The sequence below is a fragment of the Crocodylus siamensis genome, chromosome 4 (genome assembly GCF_052110815.1).
Source record: "Crocodylus siamensis isolate JL-2025a chromosome 4, ASM5211081v1, whole genome shotgun sequence".
Lineage (NCBI taxonomy): Eukaryota > Metazoa > Chordata > Crocodylia > Crocodylidae > Crocodylus > Crocodylus siamensis.
Window position 1 is genome coordinate 27,893,868 of NC_143398.1, and position 26,183 is coordinate 27,920,050.

The 26,183-nt window shown below is 44.4% G+C and overlaps 1 protein-coding gene across 1 annotated transcript in view; it reads left to right on the forward strand.

Annotated features, from left to right (window-relative positions):
• Nucleotides 1–26,183, forward strand: part of ABCD2 (ATP binding cassette subfamily D member 2) — a 79,022-nt gene that overhangs the window by 36,926 nt on the left and 15,913 nt on the right. Inside the window, exons 7-8 of the mRNA XM_090042054.1 lie at nucleotides 13,009–13,154; nucleotides 23,940–24,024. Coding sequence (XP_089898180.1) covers nucleotides 13,009–13,154; nucleotides 23,940–24,024 — 231 coding nt within the window. The remainder of the gene's footprint in view (nucleotides 1–13,008; nucleotides 13,155–23,939; nucleotides 24,025–26,183) is intronic.

The following is a 26,183-nucleotide window of genomic DNA, read 5'->3' on the forward strand; positions in this document are numbered from 1 at the left end:
TAGTGAGGCAGTGGAATGAGTTGCCTAGTGAGGCTATGGGCTGTTCATCAGTGAAGGTATTCCAGAAGAGTTTGAACTGCCACTGGTTGGGGATGATCTAGGTATAGCTATGCCTATTTTCTGCCATGGGTATTTCTCATGCTTCTGGGCTTTGCTGTTTGCTCTTGCCTCCTCTGTGCCTCCCCACCCCCTCCTTTTTTCCTGCTATATGTATCGGAGTGTTTTTAAGTCTCCTTAGAGGCACTGGGTGTTGACTCCAGCTCAGACTGGGGACTTCAACTGTGGTGTGCCAATTCTCCTGCTAGGAGCAAAGCTAGAGGTTCCTGGCTAGAGGGTCTTGCCTGTCCGCTCAGGGTCAAATGAATCACCATATTTGGGATCAGGAAGGAATTTTACCCCATGGTCAGATTAGTATGGACTATGGAAGTTTGTGCCTTCTCTGTAGTAGGGTGTAGAGCTCTCTATCTGGGACCTCTTGAGCGTATATTGATAACATGGTATAGAAGGAGAACATTGGCTGCTGTGTTTCCCCTGCTTGATTTGTGGCAGGTTAGGGTGGTAGCTATATGTTGTGGCATGGGTTGAGGGTAGTCTTATGTAGCGTTTAGATTATGGTTGTATGGGTTGGTTTAGATAGGGGTGATCCTTCCTTAAGCAGGAGGTTGGACTAGATGACCTTAGGATGTCCCTTCCAGCCCTACTTCTCTGACTCTGATAGGAATGATCAGCAAATAGCACTACTACTTAAAGTGCAGTGTGAATAAGCTTCATCAGGGATCTTTTCCAGAAATGAAAATTGGCTCTACAGTTTAATTGCTATAGCCTCTCAAGCCAAGGCATCTTCAGTTCTCCCCCCACCCCCAGGGAGACAATGGAGTCTAATAATTAAAGCAGAGTTTACAAGCCTCTTCTGTTGTCTAGGAAAAGAATTACAAAATCCCAGACTCTCAACCTTACTCAGCATGCAGCACAAGAGTTTATATATTACATTTATTTTCATAAACCCAAGATAAGGGTTGTTTTGGGTGTTTTTTGTAATTTTTCCTCATTGTTGGGGATGTTATGAACTGAGGTAAAGTGAGATTCAGTTCATTGAGGAAAAATATATTATTGCTTTGTGTTTATCTGATACGCACAGGAATACTGAATTTAGAGCATTAATTGTAGTCTTGTTGCTGAGTACTGGCCAATAGTTCTCACCTGCAATATCCCTGCTTCAGATCCTTGAGACTCTTGTCAGTTGAAACAAATAATCATGTGATGAACAAACATTCTGAAGGATGTAGGATGCATTCACTTAAGTACTTTTCTGTGTCTTTCAGAAATTAAGTGACTCAGGAATTAGTTATTGAATATATTCTTTTATTTTGTAAGTTTTAGTAGCATTGACAGCTGGAGGCCTCTGAATGCATTAATTTATACAGAGCCTTTTACTTTTAGATTTCTAGTTGAGGTATTCCCAGGTCAGTAGTAAATAAAAGCTAGTGTTGATCAGGTAGATGGTCAATCATCTCAAGTGGTTTCCTAGTACACAATTGTCTGCGTCACAGAAACAATACCTTGGCATAAACTGATACCTTCATTGGCAAGTTTATCTACACAGGAAAGCCAAGGATTGATTTGAGATAGAGATTTAATTACCATCTTGCATCCAAAGATTAAACAGGGTTGGAACTAAAATTATTGCTGCCTGTTCTGTGGAAAAATACAGGACTTTATTCTCTGGGCTTGTTAGTGTGACACATTTTAAAAATACTTTGTATGCCTACATATGAATATAAGCTCAGATTTTTTTCATTTATGAGCCGAATTTGAACTGCAGTATTTGGAAGGCAACAGCTAATGCATTAACCCAGGGGTCAGCAACCTTTTATCACTGCGAGCTGCTGCTTGTGATCCAGTCCTCAGTATGGGCCACACCCCCATACCTCCCTAGCAATAAGCAGAATGCCAGGAAGGGAATAGAAAAAGGCAGGTGATAGGATCCTGCGGATGCCTCCTCTGCTGCCTCAGAGAGCATAAGCTAAACACGGTAGTCAATAGGACCCTGAGGGTGCCTCTGTGGGTACTGAAGCTAGGGCATATTCCAGTTCCCTGAGCTCCTACAGGCTGGATATCATCTCTTCCCAAGCCAATTCAGCCTGTGGGTTGTAGGCAGGGCTGCCAGCTGTCAGTATACTCTATTGGCTGTCAGTTAAAAAAAAAAAAAAAAAAAAAAAAAAAATCGGGCTAAAAATGTGTCAGCAAAGCCAGTAAAAAAACCCAAAAACTTTAGCCATTAGTAAAAACACTAAGCAGCCACAGCTTAACAAACTCCCATATGCAGAGCAGAGTAGTGCTATCTGGGGTCAAAGTGTAAGGGGGCCCTGGCATGGGATGAGGCAGCACAGCATAAAACCACTGCTGCAGTTGAGCAGGGTTGCAAACTCAATATATACATATTTTTTTTACTGAAATCTTTTTACTGACACCCAAATTTTTTTAGTTTTTTTTTTTTTACTATGATTGATGTTTAACTTCTAAGTTTGAACCCAGCACTTCTAACTGGGGCCCAGCAGCAAGGCTGGGTCTAATGGAAGTGTTACATTGACATTATGTAAAACATATTAGTAAAGGCATGTTAGTAAAAAAAATCAAAAAACCCCAAAAAAACCAAAAACATTTTGCTGTCAGTAAAGACTTGCAGATTGTCAGTAACAAAAATTCATTGTGTTGGCAACCCTGGCTGTAGGTTGCCAGCCCCTGCATTAACCCATTACATTGCTGAGCAACAGGGATACACAGGGATAGGTACAAGGTAGTGTCTCGTTAGTAGGGCTTACTAATTACAATGCTCTGCACAAAGCTAGTAGGTCAGACTCAGTCATCTACAAATGTAGTGACGTGTGTCATCCCTATTTTAGATCGTTTATCGTCTTAATAATAAATGTGCGGCTTGAGTCTGACATTATGCTAAATTATCTATGTTGGAGACAATTGCATCTTGGGCAAGAACATTTCTAGTTAACATTTTTACCTGTTTTATTTGGTAATATCTAATTTATATATTCACATTGGGTTGCTAAATCCAACCTTATTATTTACATTTTAAATGTTGAATGAAGGTTCATTGATAATAGAACAGAACACAAAATATTTCATATTTTAACAATTTGTTGTATTGATTACCTTATTTATGTCCTCCAGGAAAAAAACAAATGAAATGTTCTAGCACCTTGTGTATGCTGCATTGTAAGAAATGACTTAACAACAGAATACAAAAATTTGGAAAATTCGGAAAATTCCAAAGTACAAAGTCAAGGCTGCTAAAAAAAAAAATCAATTGGAAAACTCTAGCAACTCTGGCATAACTCTTGGCAACCAACTGTACATTGCAATACATTAACCTTTGATTCTCTGCAGAGATTTCACTTTTCAGAGTAGTTTGGTATTAAAGGGTCTTTGATCGAAGGAATATGTTTTAGAGGGAAGTTTTGTGGTTCATTTATATAGTTTTATGAGTGCTTGAAAATAATAACTAAGTATGCTAATCAGTCACGATCTACCTGAGCTTAAAAGACCCATCAGGATAGCATGGTAAGGGCATGCCAGCTGCTGTAGTCAGCAACATTCTGGGGTGTGGTATGGTTATCATTTACTTTTGGCTGCCAACCATTTATAGCTACATTAACTAAGGACCTTTCAGCACGAGTCCAAGAGTGAGGCTCAAATGCTTGTCTGAAGCTAGGGCAATGCATTTTCACCGTGCTCCACTATATCTTTCAAACATCCTACTCGAAGTATGAAATATTTTAGTATAGGCAGGTCTGGCAGCATTTTCTATTCTTAAAGTTGTTCAGTGTTCATATTACATAACGCTGGCTTCAACTGCTTAGAACACTGTCAAAATTAAAACTGCGTGTGTGATGGGGGCCGTCATGAGGCCGGTCCCAACACTGGCCCACCCACCTGTCTAGGGTAGTTTCCCCACCTGACTTTCCTGCCACGCCACTGTTGTAATAAGAGTTGTTCATAGGCGGGAGGCTGCCTATTTAATGCCTTGATGCCAAGGGCATAATGCATAGCTCCAGCTTCTCCTTTACTGTGTCCCGTGCCTCGCAGGCCACATCCAGAAATCACTTCCGACATCCCTCTGGCCGCATCTGCTGGGCTGCACTTGGCCGCTTGTCCAAACTTGGCTTCAGGCATCCTCAGATATGCCTTGGCCACATGCCCCCTCACTGGGGCCTCTTCTTTGCTCCCTCGCAGACCCTGAGGCCACGCAATTCAGACCCTACTCTACAACAGGTGTTGAGCCTACTGCCCCATGCTGTGAGCTGGCTATGGCCCCTGGCCTCAGGCATCTCGCACTTGGCCTACAGCCCACTCAGGCCTCAAGTATCTGTTGATGTACTTGGACCCCTAAATATACCTCCTGCTAGACCTCATTCTTATTCAGGCCTCCCAATAGGCCTCATACTGTCAGGGGTTGGGCCTCAGGCCTTCCTGGCCCCTATGGTAATGTTTCATAGTTTCTAGGGATGGAAGGGACCTGAGTAGATCATCTAGTCTGACCCCCTGCCATGGCAGGAAAGAGTACTGGGGTCAGATGACCCCAGCAAGGTGTACATCTAACCTCCTCTTAAAGACCCCTAGGGTAGGAGCCAGCACCACTTCTTTTGGAAGTTGGTTCCAGAACCTAGCCGCCCGGACCGTGAAGTAGTGCCTCCTGATATTTAGCCTAAATCTACCCTCTGCCAGCTTGTGACCATTATTCCTGGTCACTCCTGGCAGTGCTCGGGGGAACAAGGACTTCCCCAGTGCCTGACTAGTGATCCCCCCTGACTAGTTTGTAACAGACCATTAGATCCCCCCCTCAGCCTTCTCTTGTGGAGGCTGAACAGGTTCAGGTCCCATAGCCTCTCCTCATAAGGCCTTCCCTGCTGCCCCCGATCGTGCAAGTGGCCCTCCTCTGGACCCTCGCCACATTGTCCACATCCCTCTTGAAGTGTGGCGCCCAGAACTGGATGCAGTACTCCAGATGCGGCCTGACCAGTGTCACATAGAGCGGGGGTATCACCTCCTTGGACCTGCTTGAGATGCATCTGTGGATGCATGACGGTGCAGTTGGCCTTCCTGACTGCATCCCCACACTGCTGGCCCATGTTCATCTTGGCATCAGTGATGACTCCAAGATCCTTTTCTGCCTCTACTGACGAGAAGGGAGTTCCCCAGCCTGTAGGTATGGTGCCGATTGTTCCTCCCCAGGTGCATCACCTTGCACTTGTCTGTGTTGAATCCCATCCTATTCTCATCCGCCTACCCCTCTTACCTGTCTAGGTCAGATTGCAGCCTATTCCTCCATTCTAGCGTGCCCACATCCCCCCCACATCTTAGTGTCATCAGCAAATTTGAACAGGGTGCTTTTTACCCCCTCGTCCAAGTCACTGATGAAGATGTTGAACAGTGCAGGCCCAAGGACTGAGCCCTGCAGAACCCCACTGCCCACATCCCTCCAAGTTGAAAATGCCCCATCTACCACCACTCTCTGGGTGCGGCCCTCCAGCCAGTTGGCAACCCAATTGACTGTGTGGGTGTTGACAACATAGTCCCACAGTTTCTTAATAAGAACGGGGTGAGAGACAGTGTCGAAGGCCTTCTGAAAGTCCAGGAAGACTATGTCCACTGCTACCCCTGCATCTAAGGATTTGGTGATCTGGTCATAGAAGGCCACCAGGTTGGTCTGACAGGACCTGCCACTAATGAACCTGTGTTGATTGCCCCTAAGCATGACCTCCCCTGCTGGCCCCTTGTGGACATGCGCCAGAATATTTTTCTCAAAAAGCTTGTCCAGGATCGAGGTAAGACTAACGGGCCTATAGTTTCCTGGGTCCTCCTTCCTCCATTTTTTGAAGATGGGAACCACGTTGGCCCTCTTCCAGTCCTCTGGCACCACACCAGAGCACCACGAGTGCTCATAAAGCTGTGCCAGGGGTCCTGCAATGTCCTCAGCCAATTCCTTTAGTACTCTAGGGTGGAGATCATCTAGACCAGCTGACTTGAATACATCCAGTCCCTCCAGAAGTTCCCTAACTAGTTCCTCACTAACCCTTGGCCTAAGTGTGCCTCCCCTGGGGCCTGAGGGGGGCCCAGCGGAGGGGTGACTGTTCAGGTCCCTGTTTAGGAAAATGGAGGCAAAGAAATCGTTAAATATGTTGGCTTTGTTGTCTGGTGTGACGACCAAATTTCCTAACGTGTCCTGCAGGGGCCCCACATTACCCGGAACTTTCTTTTTACCCCCTATGTATTTAAAGAAGGACTTCTTACTGTTCTTAATCTGGGAAGCTAGTCCCAGTTCCATCTCTGCCTCGGCTTTCCTGACTGCCCCCCTAGAGCCCCGAGCAACCGAGGTATAGTCCTCCCTGGTGATGGCTCCTTCTTTCCATTGGGTGTACACCTCCCTTTTAGCAAGGAGACATTCCCAGATGCTTTTGGTGAGCCATGGGGGCTTGTGTGTCCTCCTGCTCCCTTTGATCCACATTGGGATTACCTCCCTTTGGGCATGGAGGATCGTCTCCTTAAGGAGTGACCACTCTCCTTGGACACCTGGCTCCCCTCCCCTCTGGGACCTCAGTGCTTCCCCGACTATTCTCCTTAGCTCATTGAAGTCTGCCCTCCTGAAATCTAGGGCTGCTGCCTTGCTGCAGGCCTTTGCCACCTTGCGCTGGATGGTGAATTCCAGCAGGCGATGATCACTGTCGCCCAGGTGGCCAAGCACCTGCAGCCCCCTCACCAGGTCATCTCCCGTAGACAGCACCAGGTCCAACAAGGCGTCTCCCCTGGTGGGGCTGTGCGCCTCCTGGGTTAGATGGAGGTCCTGTATTCTGGCTAAGAACCTACATAAGTGGTCAGTTCTGGCTGACTGCTCTTCCCAGCAGATGTCCAGTAAGTTCAGGTCCCCCATGACTACCACATCCTTAGACTTCACTGCCTCTGTGACCTGACCTAAGAATTCCTGGTCGAGCTTTTCCCCTTGGTTGGGAGGTCTATATTAGACCCCCACTGTTAAGTCTCTTTCCCCTCGACTGCTTTGTATTCTAACCCAAAGCACTTCAGAGAGCCCTTCCTCTGATTCTTTGTTAATTGATGAGGATGGGTATTCTTCCTTAATGTAGAGTGCCACGCCCCCACCTTTCCTTCCTTTCCTGTCCCTCCTGTACAGCCTATAGCCCTGGACATTCACTGCCCAGTCCCGTGTTGAGTCCCACTACGTTTCAGTGATCCCCACTATGTCTGGGTTGGTGTCAGCTAGCAGGAGGGTGAGTTCCTCCTGCTTGTTTCCCATATTATGAGCATTTGTGTAGAGGCATTTGAGGCCTCCTGTGGATGTGTGTACTGGCCCCCTAATCACAGCATTGCCCTGGCCCCTGTCGCTTACCTGTGTATATGTTTCGCTCGTCGGTCTAGGCTGGGCTGTGCTTGTGGGTGTGGCTTGGTCTGGCAGCCCGATGATTCCTCCACCTTTGTCTTCCCCTTCCCCCAACGAGCCTAGTTTAAAGTCCACCGGAGGAGGTCCGCCAACCTAGAAGAAAACACACGCTTAGCTTTAGGGGAAGGATGGAGTCCATCCCATCTGAGCATGTCTCTTGTCGTGATGTGCCCGTCATGGTTGAGGAAGCCAACCATGTTGTCCAAGCGTGGTGCTTTTCTCTCAGGGTGTGCTCCCCTAGCCTTTCCCCTCCACAGGGTTACCCACAAGGCAGTGGGGCCTGAGGCTTTCCAGCACCCCATACTCACCTTTCACTAGGGGCGCACAGGTGTGGCATTTCCTGGAGACTGCCCCACCACAGGCAGCCCCACAGCACCACCCAACCCTAGCAGAGTACAGTTTTAGGTCATGATCCAGGACCATCACAGGCGTACATGCCCTGGTCTTTCTCTACTCCCTCTGGTCTCCTTGATGTTCTTCCTGGCCTGCTCACTCCTGGGTACTTTGTTCCAGCCTTCCCCTTATAACCTGACCCTCAGTCGCTGGCCCCATCTCTCTCTGGCCCCGTATAAGATATCTCCCATCAGGTGGCTGAGCTTCATCCTCAGTCATTCCCGACTGCCTGCTGACTGACCACCTTACTCTCTCGCCAGTGATCTCTCCCTTGAGAGACCTTCACTCACTTGAGCCTGGCCCCACCCTCTAGCCAGTCAGGGTGCCAGAGCTCTCTACCACCCAGGTCTGCCCCTCACAGTGGGCATGCTTGCCCTTTGACCACTTATACTCTGGACCCAGCTTAGACCAGTTGAGAGCCCTGGGTCAAACTACAAACACCTGACTCTTTCCCTCAATAGGGGTCCACCCTTGGGCCCATTAATCAGAAGGTTGTAGCCTTTTCTGTCCAATATGGTCCTTGGCACTCTTTCTCTTGACACCTTACTAATCATCTTCTGCTGGTTGACTGTAGTTCTGAAATGAGCTGCATCTCTGACCCATTTCTGGTCTGGGTCACCTTAAATATGCCTCTGGCTTTCAGCTATTACCTTTTCCAGGGCAGAGTCTTGTAATTCTCTCCTTCCAGACAGGGGATTCAGGCTGCAACGAATCCTGCTACAATTTGCTATAATCATCCTGGCAAGTCAGTCTTTCGATCAGCACCTGCAGTTCTGCTTTCTTGAAGGGACAGTGTGTTGTTAGTACGAGACAGTAACCATCTGACTTTCACAAAATATGATACTGTTTATTTTTGGATAACACCTTACATAGAAAACCTGTAAAACAGTAAGTGGACCATACACATGCTAAGCTTATCAGGTGTTACCCATCAGACAGATGCATCAGTTCCTTGCTCCAGTGTGCGTGATAGGGTGTCGCATGAGAGTGTCCTTCTTTTGTCAAGCTGGCCACATTATGCAGTTGCCAGTTTTCTATTTGGTAACTTTTTCTCATCAAGCTTAAACCAGAATGTGCAGTTTCCCATGAGGTGGTGGGGAAAAGGTTTCTTCAAACTTGTTTAACTTCTTAGGGATTTGCATTGATAATCCTCCAGTGATTTTAGTTTTTTCAGGAAAGTCTTGTAATTCTTCCCTAACTCTATCAGGGAACCCACTGATGTCAGAGCATCAACGATAATTAAAGCATGCCTTTAGGGCTATAGTTGTCATTCCTTTCTAGCCTCTTTTCTATAGGTGATATGCTTACACTTTCTACAGAGAAAACTAAACAGTCATAGGTATGATTTTTTTTTTTTCTTTTCTGTCTTTGATACCAGATTGTAGTTGTATGCATTGAAAATTTCATACCCTGTGCTTCCTCCCTTGTAAACTGTTTGTGGGTGCAAGCTGATTCCATTCCATTTTGGTAATTGATCTGCCTGAAATATTTAGATGTTCTTGGCCAGTTTTGTGCGTGAGTTTAGCATAGGTTATTTTAAACACAGATCAATTATTTATGTCTCCAGAAGGGTTCTAGAAACCTTAGCTGGCCCTAAAAAACCCATGAGCTACATAGAGTAGAACTGACTGAGGCTACTGCTCTTTGAATATGAAGTGTTAAATACAGTGTTATTTATTTCCTCTATCTTTTTTTTTTTTAAATGGTATCACATTCTTTTATGGTAGGGCAGAGGTAGGTATCTGTGAGAGAACTAACACCCGTACAAGACTTTTTTATTTATAACATTTTTGGTTGTTCTGTAAGGTGCTTTGTCTGTTTTATTTAATCTGTTCTAACAAAATGCTACTAAGGAGCATACACCACCTTAGTTTATAGTTGTAGGTTGTAGTCTGTTGATCATGGATTGGCCTTATCAGCCATCTTTGGACCCACAGATAAGACAATCATCCTTAGTTGCAAGGGATTGCTGAAGAAGTTGTAGTGTGTGGCCTATTACATTCAGCGTCTAACACTGCTCTTGGTGAAATCAATGGGGGTTTCAGTGGGAGTATCTTTGATACGACCTGTAGGAAAGAGCTACTGAATATCCTGCAAAAAAGGAGCAAAAGGATTATAGCACCATTACTTCTCTTACCTAGAGAACTTACCTCCTACTGCACCCAAAAAGCTATCTTCAGAGGCTGTGAAATATTTGTTTTTTTCAGAACTTGAACCCAGTAGCCCAGGCTAAAAGGAAAAATGACATGGTTTTCTGAACATAGGCATTGAGACATCAGTAATATTGGCTAAACTGAGGATAATGTTTCAGGACAAAACATTTGGTTATCTGAATTCAGATTAAAGAAATAATGGAAACAGTATTAAAAGGGGGCCTTTATATAGTATGCTGTCAACAGAATGACTTGGGCAGAAGCCAGCTGTTGCTATGCCCAGTAAGTGTGTGCTTCTCTCTACTTAGCATCTAGCTATCATACACCTCCTATTATGGTAGCAACTGAGCACTTCACTGCTTTGATGCACCTTACAACACCCCAGTGATGGGGAAAGTACTGTTATCCCCATACGACTAATGGGGAAATGAGGCCATGAGAAGTTACGTGACATGCCCGAGGTCAGACAGGAATTGTGTGGCAGAGCAGAGAATGGTACTCAGGGCTCTCAAGTCCCCTCAGGCCAATACCCTAAACATGGAACCATGCCTTCTCCTATGCTGTGAGTTACTGGCATATGCAGCTCTGCCATAATGGCTGTGTTCTGGGTAGATCTTACAATCTACATATGGTGAAGGGCACTCAGTGACAGCAGAGTATGGGAAGCCACAAGGAAAAGCCAGTTGCTACAGGAAGTGATGCTGGTGAGTCAGTAAGTACTTGGTACGTTGAGATATGAAGGTGCTGAGTGCACTATCATTCAAAAGTCAATTAAAAGTGAGATGCTAAGAGGCTGTGGCTATTAAAGGTTCCATGTTGTTATTCACTAGAGGAGTGCCCCAACCAAATTACTGTTGGGGTAATGTATTTCACCCATCTCAGCCCTTCCTGTAGTTTCAATTAATTATGCCTAGGCTGTCCAACTTCTAAGCAGTCGGTGGCCGCATGCTCCACAGTGCACAAAAATGGGGGCTGCGTGCCCCATAGGCTGCGGACTGTATGGATGTTCCCCACCTTGCTGCACTGGAATCCTCCGTCCTTGCACTCAGTGCAAACTACACACCTGCACAGGGTGAGCACAGAAGACAGAAGCTGGAGGATAGACAGGTAACCTGGAGAGTTGCTGTTACAGTCAGAGCAATAGGGGGAGCAGCAGCCAAGTGGGAGCTTGGCGAGGGGGGGTAGGGGGACCCAGCATAACCCCTTGTGGGCCTTATGCAGTGCACAGGCTGCCAGGTGGACAGACTTGAATTATGCTATTGTTATTCAGTAAGCAGTAGTGTACTGTTGGGGTGCCACGCACTTCAGGGGTGGGTGAAGTGATTCTTATGTGAGCAGTGAAAACACATCCCTGGGATTTTTTGCTGGAGGGTGCTATGCAAATATATTAGATTGTTGCTTTGGAAATTGCATCATATTTTATGTTTATAATATTCAGATTAATGAAGAGTTTTCTGCCTTTTTCAGTAGCATTCACTCCACAGTACAGTGCAGTGCCATGCTCAACCCACAGTAGGCAGCAAAACTATAACATTAAAAATAGCAAAGAGGATCACCAGCTCTACATTTGATTTGTGGTCATGGTGATATTCCATCTGGGTCTCTGCCCACAGCAGGAAAATGATCAAATGGTTGTCAGCAACTCATATTTTCTGCTGTTTCCACTCTCAAACAGAGGGCATTTTAATTGCAAGTATAGATAGGAAAACACCACTGTCAGCAGCATCTCGGACTGTGCCATTGAGATGCAGTAGAGTGATACTAATGAACGTTAATATATACAGCTGCTTTAGCCTTGTACTTCTATAGCTGTCAGTGTCACACATTCCTTCCTGTAGTGTGTACTGATGGGTCTCAAAACAATGTGCTGAAGAAAGCCAAAAAGGCAGGCAGTCTCTGCCAGGCTAACTTTAAATCTCTCTCTAAACTCTCCCTTAGAAGGGAGGGGCTGGGGAGCTCTGGAGTTTCCGCCCCACAGATCCTTAATCTGCAGAGAAGGAACGTCACCCACTGTAAAACTATTCTTGATAATAATCCACAGAGGCGAGAGTTCCTTGTGTGGATCACTGGCCACATCTTGCTGCTGGCTCCTCTTGCCCCTGTCTTCACACACAGGAGACGCCCTGCTGTTGGCAGTTGATCATTGGCATCTGCAGAGGACCGTAGGGAGTTTACAAAGCTCCCAGAATGGAAATTATGAACTGTCTTCTGGGAGCGGAATAGCCCTCTGACCATGCCTCCACTGCCCCATAATCCAGGCAGCAGAGATGGTTATAAGACTTCCTCTGAGAAGCTGTTCTACAGCCCTGGTTTAGAGGGAATGTGAGGGATAGGCCTGGCAGAGGCAAGGGTAATTTAGGATGAAACATGGCACAGCAGAGATTCTGGGCAGCATCAGGACCCATGGCCATCTGGGGAGTCAGTTGTAGATTAGATAAACCTCTTGTGCTGTCTGAGTTATGCTTAGGGTTTATTCAGTCTCCCATCTCTTTAGAGTAGCCAAGGACCTGGAGAGTGCAAAGGTACCTCCTTCACCTCGCAGGTCCTCTGGCTTGAGGGGTCCAGGCTGCAGCCCCATCTGTCTCACCAAGTTATTCTGGTCATTCCCTGTTGATGCATGTATGTTGAACTGAAATTTTAAAATGTGAATAGACACAAAATGGATATGCAGTACTTAATACAGTGCAAAATTGCAGATTTCTGAACTCACATAAAATACAGGCCAGGGGATAGATGTTTATTCTGCCTTTGTTTTAGTGTTAATGATATCCATGTTGCTCCACTGTAATCGGTTTCTGTGTAAACAAGTCATTGTCCCTAGAGTAAGTTTAGAAAAACATTCACTCACAGCATGTTACAGATAAACACTGTGTTGCTAAAACTATAATTAAGGCATTATCCACTGCTCATAGAACATCAGCAAGATGCACAAAATAGCAGGGGGGAGACATGACTTGGTTATTAGATTACTAGCTTCCTTTTGTTGTTTTACAGGCCCTATATGTCTATTGGAACACTACGCGATCAAGTTATTTATCCTGATTCAGTAGATGACATGCATGGAAAAGGATATCGAGACCAGGATCTGGAATGTATCCTACAGGTTGTTCATCTGTATCACATAGTTCAGAGAGAAGGAGGTAGGTCCCATATTTTTGTAAAGAACTTATCAAAAAAAAACCCCCAAATATCTCTCAAACAGGTATTTACATCTTAGCACAACCACAGACTGTCAGGTAGGACAATATGGTCTTACTGTTTCTTTGTATTCTACTGTCAGTCTGTCTCAGGGGTGGACAAAATGTGGCCCACCAGACCATTCTATCTGGCCTGCGGGGCCCCTAAAAAATTAATATTTATCTGCCCCTGGCTGCCCGTCATGTGGCCCTCCATGGCTTGCCAAAACTCAGTAAGTGGCCCTCCACCTGAAATAATTGTCTGCCCCTGGTCGATCTGTTATCTCTCTTATTATACTTCAACAGTAAACTCTGTTGGGCAGGCATCTGCTTAGTTTATTCAGGGCTTTGCATCATAGGGACTTAAGTAGGCTATTTAGGTACCACAGTAATACAAATAATAATAGCGTCATATAATACAAACATTAGGCCAACTTCTTTCACATTTGTCTTAAAACATTGTAACTCCATTGATTCTACAAGATATAAGTGAGAGGAGACTCAAGTTCATTATCATCTGTCAGTGCCTGACCAAAGCAAGCACAGATGAAGTAACATCCTCTATCAGCATCACCAGACTGAACTAGTTAAAAATAACTGAACTGCCACTAGAATCTGAATGTTTACCACTTGCAGTATAAGTTGCCATGGTATTCCCAGTATTCCTGAATCTAAGAATAGGAAGCAGTACACATACCTCACTGCGGTAAATGTCAAGATATTAATGGTTCCTGTTGCATCTAGGGAGCTGGAACATTTGATGGACTTTTTTTTCAAACCCTGCAGATAGTTTTCATAGTTCTGGTTGCTACAGTCACTAATTTATCATTTGGATTTACTTCCTGCATTATGCTTTTATAGTGGATTTATGACAGCTGCATTAGCATTTAAAAAGCAAAAGGATACTCAGGAAGAGAGTTCAGGATGCCTGGTCATGCAGCTGCCTCTTTCTGCCTATCATCAGTGCTCCTTCAGGGCCACTGTCGGCACTTTAGGAATATTGCATTGTAATACATATTGTCTTGGAAACTAAATGTATCATTCTCCCACTATAATTCACTTTAGTAGCTCAAGCAGCAGAAGTTTCAAGCCCATTTTTTAATTATAATTCTCCAACTGGAGTCCATTACTTTGTTAAAAGGCCAGAAGATTGGTTTTGTTTGTAAAACCTATATAGGAACTTGAACTACATGAGCAACTTTTTTATTGTACTCTGGATTGGGGGGTTGTAATTTTTTTGTCCATGGTATAACATCACTTTCCATACTAACTGTATGTTCCAACTACAATCCTACACATTTGCATTTTAATTCTGATTAATGTTGCTGACATTTAAGAATGCAATTGTTGCTGACCCAGACCTATAGTAGTCTGGGGTACATGGATGTTAGCCTCTTCAAATAAATATTAAATAAAAAACCCCTCAGTAAATAAATATGTATTCACCCAATCACATTCAGCATTCACACCAATTAATACAACATAATGGTGGAAAAAAATATCAGTGGGCTAAACCTGTTAAATGTGAAAAATGGGTAGCAGGGCTTTACCAACTAAATTTAGACTGTAAATAGAATCGTTCATTTCCCAATTTAGTTTCTATAACTGAAACAGCCACAAACAGGGGCAGTGAATGCTCTGGCTGGAGTGGGGACCCAGGGGAGGAGGTGGGGAGGAAGTAATGAAGACAGATATTTGGAATAAACAGAGAGGTGAATAGGAAGGACAGTTTTGTAGTTTCCCTGCTTTGTGTGCCATCCTGCCACTTGTGAACTGCTTTCACAGTGGAAGGGTATGATGCAATGAGGTAACATTTCAGTTTTTCAAACATTGAATACATTGATTTCCATGTAAGCAGTGCACTGTAAAAGCAGTAAAACACCCTGTGGCTTGCATGCCTAGGTTGTGACTGTTGGCCTTTGTGTCTTGCAGAGCACAAGGCTTTCAAATTTACTACACAATTTGCAGGTGCCAGCAAGTGCATACCCAGCTGTGGCTACAATGTTATAATCAGCAAATACAGGTGAAGTGGTTGCAATGCCCCCACCTAAAGCTATTGTTTTGCATTAGTGTTATATACTATTAGGTATACAGTCCAGATCTGAATAGAACTGTAGGTTTGGAAGGAACCTCAGGGGTCAGAGCTAGGCTGGCCCCCAACACAATACAGGTAAAGAATTCCTGTTACTCCCCGAAAGGTATGTGACATTACATTGCTTTACAAACAGTATTTCTCATTAAGTTTTTCTGTTGTCTCCTTGTCCTTCACATACTATCCCCATTTCAGATTTCCCTTGCTGTATTATGCCCTTATTAGATTGTTAACTCCTCAGGACATGGCCCTGTTGCTTCAGATGGCTGTGAATGCTGTAGACACATAAAGTCTTTACATTTCATTCCCTAAGGGCAGGGATGAGAGAGCCATATACAGCTTGTAGTAAGCAAGCCTGATTCTGATCTCTTTTACACCAGAGTAACTCTGTTGTCTTCAACAGAACTACTTCTGATTTACATCAGTCAAAGCATGATAAAAATTTGGACCAGCAGGTGTAGCTTTACAGAACTCTCTTGGTAAAGCTTAGCAGCAGTGTACAAACTACACAGTAGGGGGAAATCAGTCAGAAAGGCCCAAGTACTTCTCCCTTTTCTGCCAGTGATAGAACTCCCTTGAACTTCAGTGGATCTGAGACAAATGAAACAAAGTGAGTGGAAGAGATGAAGGGAAATGGTTTTAACACTCAATATGTGTATTAAAAATGTGCAAGTCTTTAAGCAGGCAAAGCAGAATGTAAGAGGAAAAGCAGTTCCTGAAGTCCAAGTTCAGCAGACATGTTCCATTATGCTAGGAGCTGAAATTACTTCCTACAGAACCCCCATCATTATTTTCTATACCCATGGGTGTAGGGTGAATATATTAACCAGCTCGCTGGTAGTCATCTTACACCAGCATTACCTCAGTACTGAATTTGGTCCAGGATGGACAAAAGTGACTCTGGTCCATGTAAGATGTTTTATTCAGATGTACTTTAAGTGGAACAGCATTTCTATAAGGAGGTATAATAATAGTGTTATTTATAAAACCCACCCGCAGTCCTGCTGTGGTGCTCATTCAATATCCAATATATGTGCAACAATCTAGAATAAAAACCATATAGATGTATAGTAACTTTGTGTCGTGGGTCTTCAATTTACTAGAATTCACTTCTATTTTAAAACGTGTGTGTATTTAATAAGTATCAGAGGGATAGTTAGTCACGTTAATCTGAAGTTGGGAGAAGGTAGGATAGAGATGCATCAGTTATATAGCGTATTATAGAGTAATTGACTATTCAGTTAATCTGTAATGTGCATCTCTACCCTCGCCTAGCAAGCATCAATAATCACATTGCAGCCTGTGGCCAGGGGCCAATCTTGGGGGATGGGGGAGAGGGACAGTGATGCAATCACACCCCTCCTTTGATTCCACCTAAAGTGTAAAACCAACTGCCTGGGAGTGGCAGCAGCATCATTTCGGTTCAGGCATCAGTGAGGGAATCACTTGACTGCATGGTTCTCTATAATGTACCTAATTCCTTCTGAAAGCTTCATTCCACAGGTGTCAATAAGCCTCTCTCCTTTTTAATGTTTTTGATGTTCTGTTAATCAAGTTATCCTTTCTTAGTCAATTCTGCAATCTGTTAGTGGCTTCAGTTAATGTAGCTCCCATTTCATAGCCCTGCAGTCTGTTTTAACTCTAGCTAAAACCAGTAACTCAGGTGTGCAAATAACATTCAGTGAAGCATTGGATGCACTGTCAAGATTCTCAGGAAGGTTAGATTTTGTTTTATTAATCTGAAAAGAGACTATAGTTAATTCTAATGACATCAGGACTACTGAAACAACATCTTTTGATTATTTTTCCTAGTTCATTGTATTTTATACATAATATATGATACAGCAAATCAATGCACATTTTGATACATTTATAAGTGTCTTTGCTCTGATCTTAAACTGAATAGTGTAGCCTTAGCTCTCTAGTTTATTGGTAAAGCTTCTAGTTTCCTTTTAACTGGAGAAAAATGTGTTGTAAGTGATGATGCACCACACCATCTGCATCCCCCTTTTGAGAATCCTAGATCCACCCATGCCTGTGGACCTTAGCAGCTTGTCACATGATAAAATCACCAAATGTGTTGTAATCTGCCTGTTACATAACCAGTTCTGCCAGTTCAGGGACTGGTGCAATTACTAAACAAGTTGATCTAGTTCATAAATGTTCAGCTCCCTCAATTACTAATATTAATTATTTTGTGTTGTGGTAGCAACCCACAAACCCTAGCAAGGCTGGGACATCATTCTTCCAGGTAAGGTACAAACACACAGATAGCTTTTACTCATGCCCCAAAGAGTGTACAGTTAAATAATTTTAACTATATTTATGCTTTTATTAAGGAAGTTACTCTGTCATGACCTTCTGGATAACTGGAGACTTATTTGTGCATGTTTATAGCATTTCAGAAAGAAATATAGCTTTTTTTATTGACCTCTATACAGTAGCTAAATGCAACTTTCATGTACATGGGACTCTCAGGATGCATTGTATGATAAACCCCAACAATGCCTAAAGAGAAAAGCCTACTTTTCATTGCTGGAAATGGGGATGATCAACGAGTCAATACAATTGGTGCTGTGATTAAACTGATTGCATGATCTTCCACCTATTATACCCAGGCCAGGCACCATTAGGATGATAGGAAATTATGGTTAGTAAGGACCTCACAGGGATATCTAATCCAGCCCCTTCCTCAAGGCAGGATCATCTCAGGATAAACGATCCTAGCCAACCTGCTCTTGACCATTCTGATGGCCTGAATTTTTCTTGATAGCTGTTATATATATTGCATGAAAAACTGTCATGTGTCTCATACCATTTTTGTGCAAAATGTTAAATGTCTTTTAAATTCATTCTGAAATCCTGGAATCCTTCTGCAGATATTTTTTGTTTTTCTGGTGCTAAAAACAGATATAATATTCATCCAGTTGCATTATTTATACATAAATGTATTAAACAGTCCGATACTAAGAGGAAATATATTCAGTGGTGGAAGCTGATTGAGAGTCAGAAGGTCTAGCTTATATTTCTGCCTTACTCAAAGATTTGCTTTGTGTTCATGGCAAGACACTTTTCTACCTCCGTTTCCTTTTTCCCTTTCCTTTCTTCCTGTGGCGCAGAAGGATTTGAGGTTTATCAGGGTTAAAAAACACTGAGATCATAGAATCATAGAAAATTAAGGTTGGAAGCGACCTCAGGAGGTCATCTAGTCCAACCCCCTGTTCAAAGGAGGACCTTCCCCAACTAGATCATCCCAGCCAAGGCTTTCTCTAGTTGGGTCTTAAAAACTTCCCAGGATGGAGATTCTACCACATCTCTGGGTAATCTGCTCCAGTGCTTTACTACCCTTCTGCTGAGAGAGTTTTTCCTAATATCTAGTGTAACCTACCCTTGCTGCAACTTGACACAGTTACTTCTTGTTTTGTCATCTGCCACCACTGAAAACAGTCTAGCTTCATCGTCTTTGGAACCAGCCTTTAGGTGGTTATTAAATCCCCTCTCAGTCTTCTCTTCTCTAGACTAAATAAGCCCAGTTCCCTCAGCCTGTCCTCCTAGGCCATGTGCCCGAGCCCCCTCACTATTTTCATTGTCCTTCACTGGATTCTCTCCAATTTGTCCACATCCTTTCTGTAGTGGCCCAAAACTGGACACAGCACTCCAGATATGGCCTCACTGGTGCTAAATAGAGGGGAATAACCACTTCCCTTTATCTGCTAAGAACACTCGTAACAGTGCAGCCCAGTATGGCATTGGCCTTCTTGGCAACAAGGGCACACTGTTGGCTCACATTCAGCTTATTGTCCACTGTAACCCTCAGGTCCTTTTTGGCAGAGCTGCTGCCCAGCCTGTCATCCCCCAACCTGTACTGGTGCATGGGATTGTTCCATCCTAAGTGCAGGACTTTGTACTTGCCCTTATAGAACATCATGAGATTTCTTTTGATCCAATCCTCCACTTTGTCTGCGTCTCTCTGAATCCAAACCCTACCCTGCAGCGTATCTGCTACTCTTGCAAGCTTGGTGTTATCTGCAAACTTGCTGAGGGTTCACTGTATGCCATCTTGCAAGCCATTAATGAAGATATTGAACAAAACCAGCCCCAAGACCGACTCCTGTTGTACTCCACTTGATACTGGCTGCCAATTAGACAGCAAGCCATTGATTGACCTGACCCTCTGAGCCCCATGATCCAGCCAGTTTTCTGTCCACCTTACAGTCCATTCATCCAGCCCATACTTCCTCAGCTTGCTTGTGAGAACGTTGTGGGAAACCTGTATCAAAAGCTTTGCTAAAGTCAAGGTATATTATGTCTGCTATCAGGGCTAGTCCAAGGGTAATTGGCACCCTAGGCGAACTGTATACCTCCACACCCCCACTACTTCCAATATAGAGGAAAATAAGTCTAGAAATGAACTTTTACCTGTACTTATTTGATATTCAAAATGAACAATCAAACAATAAAATTTTATTTTATTGATTGTTTCATGCCTTTTATTAACCCTAACATAGGTCCACTTGAGAGTTGAAAAAGTAGGAGTTGTGATTCTAGTGATCTTCCCTCAGATCTTTTCAGAGATCTGTCTCCCCTTACCAAACCAAAGGTCTTAGACCAAGGTGGAGCCAAAGCCGGCCAGGGCTGATGTTCCTGTTGTTTTGTTCTGCGTATCATTTTGGTGCCCTAGGCAACTGCCTAGTTCACCTAATGGTTGGACCAGCCCTGTCCACTGTTCTCCCTGAATCCTTGGAGCCAGTCATTTCATTGTAGAAGGCAGTCCAGTTGGTCAGGCATGAGTTACTGCTGGTGAATCCATGCTGACAATTCCTAATCACCTTCTTCTCCAAGTGCTTAGAAATGGATTCCCTGGGGACCTGCTCCATGATATTTCCAGGGACTAAGGTGAGGCTGACCGGTTTGTAGGTTTCTGGATCCTCCTTCCCTTTCTTAAAGATGGGCTCTATATTTGCCCTTTTTCAATTGTCCGGGACCTCTCCCAGTCGCCATATGTCTTCAAAGACGATGGCCAGCAGCTCTGCAATTATATTGGCCAACTCCTTTAGCACCCTCAGGTATATCCCATCCAGCCCCATAGACCTATACATGCCCAGCTTTTCCAAATAGTCCCTAATCTGTTCCTTTGCCACAGTTGGCTGTTAACCTCCTTCCCAAACTGTGCTGCCAGCTGCAGTAGTGTGGGAGCTGTCCTTGCCTGTGAACATATGTGAAAAAGGCATTGATTACTTCAGCCTTTTCTGCATCATCTCTAACTAGGTTACTTCTGCCTGTCCCATTTAGTGAGGGACCCACACTTTCCCTGATCCTCCCCTTGTTGCTGACTTACTTGTAGAAGCCCTTCTTGATACCCTTCATGTTCTTCGCTAGCTGCAACTCTGGTTGTACTTTGGCCTTCCTGACTTCGTCCCTGCATACTCAAGCAATGCTCTTATACTCCTTCTTAGTTGTTTGTCCAAGTCTCCACTTCTTGTAAACTTCCTTTTTGTGTTTTAGCTCACTAAAGAGTTTCCTGTTAAGCCAAGCTGGTCTTCTGCCATATTTGCTAGTCTTCCTACACATCAGGATAATTTGTTCCTGCACTCTCCATAAGACTTCTTTGAAGTACAGCCAGCTGTCCTGGACTCCTCTCCCCCTTAGACTTGTCTCCCAGGGGATCCTGCCCATCAGTTCTCTGAGTGAGTCAGCGTCTTCCTTTCTGAAGTCCAGGGTCCTTACTCTGCTGCTCTCCTTCCTTCCTTTCTTCACAATCCTGAACTCAGTCATCTCATGGTGACTGCTGCCCAGGTTACCATCCACTACTACATTCTGCACCAATTCTTCCCTGCTTGTGAGCAGCAGGTCAAGAAGAGCACAGCTCCTAGTTGGCCTCTCCAACACTTGTACCAGGAAGTTGTCCCCAACACTCTCCAGAAATTTCCTGGTTTGCCTGTGCACTGCTGTATTGCCTTCCCAGCAGATGTCAGGGTGATTGAAGTCCCCCCATGAGAACCAGGGGCTGTGCTCAGGAAATTTCTGGTAGCTGTTTGAAGAAAGCCTCATCTACCACATCCTCCTGATCTGGTGGTCTATGGCAGACCCCCACTATGACATCACCTTTGTTGCTGTCTCCTCTGACCCTAACCAGAGACTTTCAACAGGCCTGTCTCCAGTTTCATGCTGGAGCTCTGAGCAATCATACAGCTCTTTTACATAAAGAGCAAGTCCTCTTCCTCTTTTCCCCTCCCTGTCCTTCCTGAACAGTTTATACCCATTCATGACAGTGCTGCAGTCATGCAAACTATTTCACCGAGTTTGTTATTCCAATTGCATCATAAAGAGATCCTTTGATATGAGGTGCCATGTAAGTGCACAAGATACAAAATAGATACACTTACATGGCACCTCATATCAAATATTTACACTTAATATATATAATGTGAAGTTGTGAAGAGCTACATTATTAATATTCAGGGAAAACCATTAGACAGTTAGAATATGATATTAAATGCAAAGTTAGCTTTATGTTCCCTCCTTACTGATTGTTAAATTCATGTGGTTCTACATCTGGAAGGAGGAGACAGGAGAAAGGTGATAGGGGAAATGAGAAAAAGCTAAAATGCAAACACATGATTCAGTCCGTCACAAATCTGTCTATAAATAGGCTAATCATCCTTTTTTGGATAAGACAATGAGAACATTTTACTGAGCAGGTCAGTTCCCTACAGTTCCCAGCAACCTTCTCTCCCTTTTTGCCTTTCACCAAACTCTTTTACCAGGGTCGGCCTAGGTTGTGTATAAACACAGTTCCCATTTCCACCACTGTACACGCACATCTACTAACACAAGACAGGCAAACCAGGTAGGGTCCAAGTACTGGATCCCAGTGGATCTCTGGGGTTTGGCTTTCTTTTTAACTTTAAAATAGCAGGGCATAAACATTGTCTTAACATCTTCCTGAGTGGCGTAATCTGAATGGTATTCCTGTGCAGAACCTCTCCTTATCCTTAGAAGAGCAGGAAGAATCAGAATAGGGCTGGGTTGCTCTGCAGACCAGGGTGTCACAAGAAGTTTCTTCTTGCAGTTGCCACCAGTGATGGAATTCTACACATGATAACCCAGGAAAGGGAGACAAGAAGCAGTATACCCCTCCACAACATGTAAAGCTGGAAAAGATATATATATCTGTTGTCCATATCTGTATGCAAACATACGCATATATAAATTTGTAAGAGAAGCTATTTGTTTTATCTTGCTTTGTTATTAATAGTAATTGCAACTTAATTAGGTGACTATAATTTACAATTCAGTACAACACAAATGCTTGGAATTCTGCTTTGACTTTACTGATCCATATTTTCAGTTGCCCTGACCTGTCCTCAGGAGACAAATTGAGGCTACTTCTTAAATTACAAAGGCTTAGCCATCCTGGTTGTTTGTGTGACTCCAACAATGCTGTAATGTGGCCAGAACCCTTGAAAAACCCTTGTAAAATCCTGCCTACACTTTTAATTCTTGGCCAAAGTCAAGAAGTAACACGGGCTACCATGGTTCCTTGACCTTGTTCACAGTCTCCCCTGGAAAATGTTCATTTTGTATCAGGCAGCAGCAGCAGAAAAGAAATTCTTGTTGGTTGTCTTATTCCTCTAGATACAGTGCTCCCGGGCTGATCTAGAAGTATATCCTTCATCTCTCCCAGCCCTTCCCCCCCACCACTTTGTCTGAAAGCCTGTTTCTCTCATCACAAAATGATTTATTGGGAGAAATGTGCTTTCCCAGGCTCATTTTTCCCTTTTTACAACAATTCCTTGGTTTTACTGTATGGTCCAGCTTAACCACTTCATTAAAAACTTTTAATAAGGCCATTTGTATTCATAGTGAGATGATTCATGTCATAACACCGACATAAACATGACTTCATGGTAATAAGGTCAAAATACATGCATTAGAACAGTTGCTTGTTGCATCTTTGTATAATTCTGTGGGGGAGAGAGAAAAATCCTATGGGGAAAAGCTAATTCAGAAGGGTATCACATTTCATAAAAGTTGGGGGTCACATTAGATCATGAAGTGGGAGAGGCCAGGGCAAGCACTGCAAAAATCTTAAGACATTTCAGTTGCCCAGTTTTGTGTTCGCTGCCTGAACACACACTTGCCAATGTATGTGTGCACTGAAGTCTTTCTATCCAGCTTCCCAGTGCCTTTAGGAGACTGTTGCCGACAATTGCAAGTGGAGCTGTGTAACATTGCTGTCTCATGCTTTGAGCTCTCATTTATTTTTTAAGCTTCTTTTCTCTTTATCTGGTGGACTGGTGTTATTAAATTTATCTCAGTCTTTCACAGAAGAATATCAAACATGTTAGAGAAGAAACAATTTCATGTACACAGCTGAAAGCATGTTTAGCAGAGGGGAGATGCACACCTTTTCAAATGTACCTGCATTCCATTCAGAAGTGACTCAGGGCCTAGGCCTCCAATCCTATTAAGTTTGCAGTAGGAAATTTTCTGAGGCAGTTTGGAAAATGTTACCCTTCCCCTTGACTGACCTGCACCATTGGACATTTTCTTTCTGCTTTAAATCCAAGACTGCAGACCTAAAGCCAATTAAACATGTCTTCAGTTTATCCCCATATACTATTGTTCCACCTTTTGTTTTTATCTTTTTGAAGGCTGGGATGCTGTGATGGACTGGAAAGATGTCTTATCAGGAGGAGAAAAGCAGAGGATGGGCATGGCTCGAATGTTTTATCATAAGTAAGGATCTGTATTTGCTCTTTGGGCAGCTACTCTAATGGAGAAAGAGCTTTGGAGGCTTGCCACAATAGTCTTGAGTAATAATATTACTTTATGTAATACCAGAAGGTAATTGTGTATGAAAACATACCGTGCTGCTTAATTATTTGAGCTCAGCTTCATAGTTTGGGTGATATTTCTTACTGCTAATGCGTTTTACATAACCTATCCTTGCATTTTCCAGATGTCACTTTCATTACCACCTTTGACCCAAGTAATCATATCAGAGATGTCCAAGTGCTATCATGGGCATTTGTTGCACTGTTGCACAGAATATGTAATACTGAGAGCCAGCTTTCAGACTTGTCCTGTTTGGCTACCAAGGAACACTGCAAAGGTGCTCAACCCCAGGAAAGGTCAGAAACTCCTTGCATTGCTCTTGTATCCTGACAGGGCTGTCCAGAATCTCCATCACAATGCATCCAGCAAAATCAGGAAGCAGAAGCCTTGAATTTTTTTAATTAACACTAATATTGCAATAGTACTTAGAAGTCAGCTATAGAATCATAGAATCAGTGAGTCGGAAGGGATCATCTCGTCCGACCCCCTGCCATGGGCAGGAAGGAGCACTGGGGGTGGCAGGGGTCATAAGACCCCAGCCAGGTGCCTATCCAGTCTCCTCTTGATGATTTCCAGGGAAGGTGAGAGCACCACCTCTCTGGGAAGCATATTCCAGGCTCTGGCCACCCTTCCAGTGAGGTAGTTCTTCCTAATATCTAATATCCTCCCTCAGCTTGTGGCCATTGTTCCTGGTGACTCCAAGACTTTCCCCGAGTCCCTGCTGCTGGACCCTGATAAGGTTGTAGACAGTCACAAGATCCCCCCCCTCAGTCTCTTCTTGTGGAGACTGAAGAGATTCAGGTCCCTCAGCCTCTCCTCATAGGGCTGGCCACGGAGGCCCTCAGCCATACGAGTGGCCTCCTCTGGACCCTCTCCAGGTTCTCCATGTCCCTCTTGAAGTGCGGTGCCCAGAGCTGGACACAGGACTCCAGCTGTGGCCTGACCAGCGCCGCATAGAGGGGGAACAAGACCTCTCTGGACCTGTTAGTGATGCCCCTGTTGATGCAGGACAGGGTGCAGTTGGCTCTGCCTATTGCTTCATTGCATTGGTGACTCATATTCATCCTGGAGTCAGTCATGACTCCAAGATCCCTCTCTGCCTCTGTGCTACCGAGAGGGTCAGCCCCTAACCTATAACCATAATCCTCTCCCCAGGTGCAGCACCCTGCACTTGTCCTTGTTGAACCGCATCCTGTTCAGATCTGCCCACTTCTCCAACCTATGCAGGTCTGCCTGGATGGGGTCCCTGCCTGTGGGTGTATTCACTTTACCCCACAGCTTGGTGTCATATGTGAACTTGAACAGGGTGCTCCCCACACCCTCGTCCAGGTCGCTAATGAAGATGTTGAACAGCACCGGCCCAAGGACTGAGCCCTGGGGGACTCCGCTGCCCACACCCTCCCAGGTCGACATCGACCCAGCCACCACCACTCTGTGGGTGTGCCCCTGGAGCCAGTTTGCCACCCATGTGACCATGCATTCCTCAATGCCGCCGTCCCTCAGCTTGCCCACCAGAATTGGGTGGGACACTGTGTCGAAGGCCTTCTGGAAGTCCAAGAAGATGACATCGACTTCCTCCTTCCCATCTAAGCTCTTTGTTACCTGGTCATAGAAAGAGACCAGGTTAGTCAGGCAGGATCGGCTTTGCACGAACCCATGTTGGTTACCCCTCAACATCACTTCCCCTGCAGGGCTCTCACAAATGTGGCCCTTGATAATTTTTTCAAAGACCTTCCCCAGGATAGAAGTGAGGCTGACTGGGCTGTAGTTGCCAGGCTCTTCCTTCCTCCCCTTCTTGAAAATAGGGACCACATTGGCTCTTTTCCAGTCCTCAGGGACTTGGCCCGAGCACCAGGAGTCCTTGAACAGCTGTGCCAATGGCTCCGCAATGACACCAGCCAATTCCCTCAGCACCCGTGGATGAAGGTCATCCAGGCCCGCTGACTTGGATACATCTAAGCCCTCCAGGTAGTCCTTAACTAGGTCTGAACTAACAGTCGGGGGACTCGCATCCTTCCTGGGCCTCTCTACGCTATCACCTGAGGGCACCCCATTGTCAG